The sequence below is a fragment of the Tarenaya hassleriana genome, unplaced genomic scaffold (genome assembly GCF_000463585.1).
Source record: "Tarenaya hassleriana unplaced genomic scaffold, ASM46358v1 Cleome17, whole genome shotgun sequence".
Classification (NCBI taxonomy): domain Eukaryota; kingdom Viridiplantae; phylum Streptophyta; class Magnoliopsida; order Brassicales; family Cleomaceae; genus Tarenaya; species Tarenaya hassleriana.
In genome coordinates this window covers 754589-760813 of record NW_010965122.1, presented here as the reverse complement: position 1 = coordinate 760813, position 6225 = coordinate 754589, and the positions used below count along the sequence as shown (strand labels likewise).

Below are 6225 nucleotides of genomic sequence, written 5' to 3'. Positions count from 1 at the left end.
TTCGGGTTACAAATTTAAGACTCGTCACGCAAGTGATCATCTGGCCACGACCGGTTTGCGAAACTGATTAGAAATCCATTGGATGAGTTTAGGTGGCCTAATAGACCCATATGTTTATTAATAAGGTTAATGACCCTAGTATTAATTAATTGTTAAGAGAAAGCTCATTAGACCCAATGAATTTAATGAAACCCTAATTGTCTTTATAATTTAAGGTTTAAGTGAAAAAATAAGATTTTTCGAACTCTCTCTCCCTTTCTCTCGCGGTCGTTGTCCTCTCTCTCTCTCCTAAGATTATCTTGGTTTTCATTCTCGCCCTCCAGATCGTGCTCTAGTAGACATAAGCCTGTGAATGTCGACTAGCTATAGAAAACATTAGATTTCAGCATTTGTGACATGTTTCTGGATCGAAACAAGTTGGTAAATCGATACATTTATCATTATATGCAAGATCTATTGATTGGATTTCATTTTATATATTACGTTGTGTAAAACCAAAGATTGGAACCTTATAGAAACTATTATGAACGCATGTTTAGGGATCTCCAAAACTCAACACATTTAACAGTGAAAATGAAATCAACAGTGAAAACGAAATCGACCGAAAACAAACCGAAGCCACTTACCTTGCTTTATCGATTCTGAACATTCTGGGTTGAGTTTCTTACGGTGGTGAAACCATGACTGTTTGAGAAATCTGATGGCACTATTCGGAGTTTGTAGAGACTCCATTCTCGGTTCAACGCGGTTCACCGACGTCGCGTTCTCTCTTTTTCTCTCCCACACTCTGTCAGTTTCTGTTTTGCCTCATCCCTAAGTGAAACGAATGCGTGTTTTATCGATAGACACTATTGGGGTCAAATAAGACTGTTGCTGACAACAGTACGAAGTTGGAGGCTAAATGGGGATTTTTCGGTGATTGCAGCGTCTGAAACACTTGTTGTCGACGTCCACGATCGCACCATCGTGATGGACGATCGGTCGATCGTATTTGATTCACGATCGTGCACTGTACTATTAGTGATAGGTCGATCGTGTACCACGTCACGATCGCGCCATCGCTTTCCACGCAATCAATCGATCATGACCGGCTTCACAGTCGCGCCATCACTTCTGGCGATAGATCGATCGCGGTTTTTTGCAAATTTTCGGTCTTGTTTATCATCAATTCAATCCGTTTTATCTTTGAAAATCAATTAAATAATTGGGTTGGATTAGTTTATCCGTCCAATTTGACGTCTCTTAACAATTACGCATTTAATGTAGAAAGTTAAAAAAAAAAGTGTAAAATTATCTGAATATATATTCAGAGAGTATTAATTCCACTTGAAAGATAATCAATTTATCTCTCTGGATGATCAAAAGGAAGAACATGTGCATTTCTAAATCTTTCCCTCATTTTGCAATCCGTTGATCTCTTCAATACGTAACCAGATATCAAATATAGATAATTAGAGTTCTGTTCTGGTTACCTTATTTTTGTTAGATTTTTTAATTCTATAAATTTGTATTTTTTTTTCATTTTTTATTGTTTTAGTTCGAATTTAGTTTAAATTTGTTAATAGCTATTTTTTTATGTTTTTATTAATTTAAATTTTTTAAAAATATTTTCAATAAATTTCAAATCAAAATCTATTTAAATTAAAGAGAAAATGACATATAATAGTGAAAAGTCTCAAATAAATATAAAAACTTTAAAATTTCTAAGAGATATTTAAAATTAGTGATTTTTGAGAATTATTTAAGATATTTAAAATTCGTGTATTTTACAAAAAAAAATAATAAAATATATTGCAACATGTTGTACTTACATAGTAAATATTAAAAGTGGATATATAAAATTAAAGTAAACAAAATAGTATAAACCTAAGTTTATTAATATACGAATTTATGAAAAAATCTTAGATAAATACACAAATCTAAACATAAAAACACTACGCTTGAACCACAAAAGAATAAATAAATGAAATTAATCATTTCAATGTTCTGTTTTCTTAAATAAAATATTTGGACTGGCAATAATAATCTCCTAAATCAAACGCACGCGTAAATTGCACGGCCAAGAAACAAAAAAGAAAAAGAAAAGAAAAACACATGGAACGACGTCGTAGTGAAAGTGAGAGACTCCACGTGGCGCACTTTGCCGGTCAGAGTCGGCGGCTTCGAGAAAAAGATAGCGTCAGAGAGAGAAGCCATTTGCGAAGGGTATAATTACCATATTAACCTTAGGGAGAGGAACCATTTGCATACTGTATAATTACCATAATAACCTCACAGAGAAAACCATTTGCGTACCATATTAACCTCTGTGTGGGGGTTTCCAAACCCAACAACATGGGTTTTATTTGCGTGGTCACGAGGGCGAAGCCAAAGTTTTTTTAAATTAAAAAAAATAAAATAGCTCGTCTTTTTTTTAAATTAATAAAAAAGAGTTTCATATTCCTCACAATTTCCAACATAGATTATTTTTTTGTTACTCTTTCCATTTTCGTAGAACGGAAAACAAATAAAAGAAGGTTCAATAATAATGTTCGAAAGTTTATTGGTTTATTCGAAAAAAATATAATTAATGTTTTGGATTATTCGATAAATATCTTGTCAAATTTCAATTGTAGCCAAAGATATGGTGTCTTAATGTTTTCTTGTCACTAATGAAGTGCACTATTGATATTACAGGCTTCGGTACTATCTCGCGTACTTGAGTTATAATAAAGATAAGAAACTTTTGATGTGACAAAATCAATTCTATACGAAAATCCGTAAAAAAAAAAAAGAATCTATATTTCTGAAATAACTTTTTTTAATCATAAACTTATAATGTAAGGGTTTTATGATATTTTAATTTATTTTGGTAACCGAAATATTTATTAAACTTCCATCCAACTAATTTCCTAAATCTAGAGTAAACTTTTAATCACACAAATAAATCGTGTCCACTTCTATAGAATTAAACGGATTACTCTTTTTGATCACGAGATCATTTAAAAAAATGAAAAAAGTTTAATTTTATTCTATATTTTAAAAATATTGATACAAAAGAAAATATAATTTATTCTAAAAATATTCTTTTACCAACTAGTTCTTAGTAAAAAGAATGCTGATTATGTAATTTATTAAAAAAATGTTGATTACCAAATTTGCCCATCAGCCCTCCGAGTATTCCTCTTATTTAGTATTCGCCACCTTTTCTTTTTGCTGTCCACTGAAAAAACGGAAAGTTTTGCAATAAAAAACCACCGAATAATATCACACAACAAAAGCATCTTTAATCAATAATCATAAACTTATTTATTTATATTTTTATGAATTTAATCCGACAATTATTGCCACGCATTGGTTTCAACGTATTAATTAAATTTCAGTCACCAACTAAGTGAGACATATGTATATCCTAAAACCTATAAATTAGATTCCATCACTACTTATACACACAATTTTTTGTTTATATTTTTTTTTATTGCTTATAATTATAATTCGAAGTCTACGTTTCTGATTTTTATCTTATAATTTGAATATCTCAAAATAATTATTTTGTGTTGTGGAACCATTCAGTTACCATAATTTTGTGTATGAATTGAATATAATTTATAAATACACGGACAATTATTAAAAATAGTCTTCATTTTTTAAAATATAATTATACAAAATATAGTTAAACAGGTAGTTTCTATAAAAAAAAAGTCTTAAAAGTTACATTTTTTCAAAATAAATTTATTTAAAAAATTATAATTTATAAAATTTTCCTTGATATCGAAAATTTAATTTTCTTAAAAAAAACATGAATTTATTAGTAATCATCCCTAATGTTAAACATGCCATGGTAATTATAATTCGTGTAACCCATACAGATTATCAATCAACCTTCAAGAGATTGATTATTTTACATTTTTGCATTTTGTGTAGGGTTACCAACTCGCACAAATCGACATGGAATATTTTATTTTATTTATCTCTATATTACTATATCGTATTATATTAATTGATTTTTTGTATATTATAGTACAATTGATATATGATACTTTTCCTTTATCTAAAAAACTTAAATAAAAAAATCCGTAAATAAAAGTTTTAGGAACACGGCATGATTATTTTAAAATTTCGCTTTATACGTGATTGAATCCATCATTGTTAGTTCGCCTTAATAATAATAATAATAATAATAATAATAATAATAATAATAATAATAATAATAATAATAATAATAATAATAATAATAATAATAATAATAATAATAATAATAATAATAATAATAATAATAATAATAATGTGTAAATTAGAAAGAAAAAAACATACACCATGTATGTGACTGTCCGCTGTAGTGTCATCAACACGTAAGATGCCAATCTAGAACCAAATAATAATAATAATAATAATAATAATAATAATAATAATAATAATAATAATAATAATAATAATAATAATAATAATAATAATAATAATAATAATAATAATAATAATAATAATAATAATAATAATAATAATAATAATAATAATAATAATAATAATAATAATAATAATAATAATAATAATAATGTGTAAATTAGAAAGAAAAAAACATACACCATGTATGTGACTGTCCGCTGTAGTGTCATCAACACGTAAGATGCCAATCTAGAACCACATATAATCACGAAAGTACCCTCCGTAATTACGGAAGGTCAAGAGGGTATTTCCGTAAAATGCTGAACCAAAAAAGTAAGAGAAACTAGGATGATAAGAGTCGATACGCGTCTCTATGAGGCCCATATTCCATCGCCATTACCGACCTCTCAATCCCTTCAAAATCCCCATCTCTCCTCTCTCTCCCCCCTCCCAGACCCAACCTCTACGATTTTCTCTCTCTAGGAAAACGAAAAGAGGAGATCGTCTCCCTCTCTCTCCGATCTCTCTTCAATTTGTTTGAATTCGCTCGTGAATCTCTGTCGCCGCTGTAGATCGTTAACATGGCGCAGAGGACGGAGAATGAGGAGACGGAGTTCAAGGTACCGGAAACCTTGACGCTTTGTGTCAACAACTGCGGCGTTACCGGAAATCCGGCGAACAACAACATGTGCCAGAAATGTTTCAACGCAACCACTGCCACGTCATCTTCTTCCTCCGCCGCCGCCTCCGCCTCCGCCTCGTCCCTTCCCTCCGCTGCTGCTACATCTGCCAGCAACGGTGTCAAGGATGGAGCCTTCGGTCTCGGAGTTGGAGGTCCGATCTCGAAAAAATCTTTGAGATCTAGCGCTATCCGGTCGTCGGATCGATCAGGCCCGTATCTGGCGAAGGTGACGATAATCCGAAATCGGGAGAGCGACGGGACAGAGGAGAAGAAGATCGTGAATCGGTGTTCTGGTTGCCGGAGGAAGGTCGGGTTGACCGGATTCCGATGCCGGTGCGGCGAGCTTTTCTGCGCGGAACATCGGTACTCTGACCGCCACGACTGCAGCTACGACTACAAGGCCGCCGGTCGGGAGGCGATCGCCCGAGAAAATCCGGTGGTCAAGCCGGCGAAGATCGTCAAGGTTTAAATTATTCCACCTGGAAAAAAAAAACCTCAAACCTCAAACATCGAATTTCTTTTAAGATCAAGCTCGATCTAAAGATCTTTCAGCGGGAAATCGTCAGGGAGTTGCGGGAAGACATCGATTTCGTTGATGTTGTAAAGAAGATCAGAAGGATTTTCTGATTCTTCTTCTGTCCGATCGAATCTGGGCCTCTTTCTTTCCTTTTTCTTTTTTTTTTTTAATTTTACTAAATTTAAATTAGCTTCTTGATTGAGAAATCAAAAGATTATAATTGTGGCTTAAGGATTTGATGATTTGCGTGAGCATTTGATGATTTGCCTCTTTCCCCCATTCCATTTTTCGATCGCAATAGCTGATTCGTTGATTGATTAAGAAATGGTCTCAAATGGCATGCGCGTGTGGATGGGGTCGAGATTGGAGGGCAATACGGTAATTTCAAATAGACGTGTATGGAAAGCACAGTAACAACAATTTACAATTATAAAGGTGTTGTGGTGTGGGTCTCGCCGATAACTTATCACGGGAATCTGTAATTATTGGGGGCTTTCAATCAATTTCTCATGAGAATTTCAGCTTTCTTCTTTACAGATACGAGCATAATCCAGTCATGAGGGGACACGTGGACAATAAATAAAATAAGTGCGATAAATTAAGAAATTAAAGATGGAAATGGTTGCGGAGTGGTAATCGTAGTCGTGGATGGTTGGGTTTTTGA

General features: G+C 32.6%; 1 protein-coding gene across 1 annotated transcript; it reads left to right on the top strand.

The window, feature by feature from the left end:
• The first annotated feature begins 4751 nt into the window (after positions 1 to 4751).
• On the top strand, positions 4752 to 5829 carry LOC104809875 (zinc finger A20 and AN1 domain-containing stress-associated protein 5-like). Its single transcript, XM_010535975.2, has one exon. It carries the CDS (start codon positions 4944 to 4946, stop codon positions 5511 to 5513), a length of 570 nt encoding a protein of 189 aa, XP_010534277.1. The 5' UTR covers positions 4752 to 4943; the 3' UTR covers positions 5514 to 5829.
• Positions 5830 to 6225: the final 396 nt, after the last annotated feature.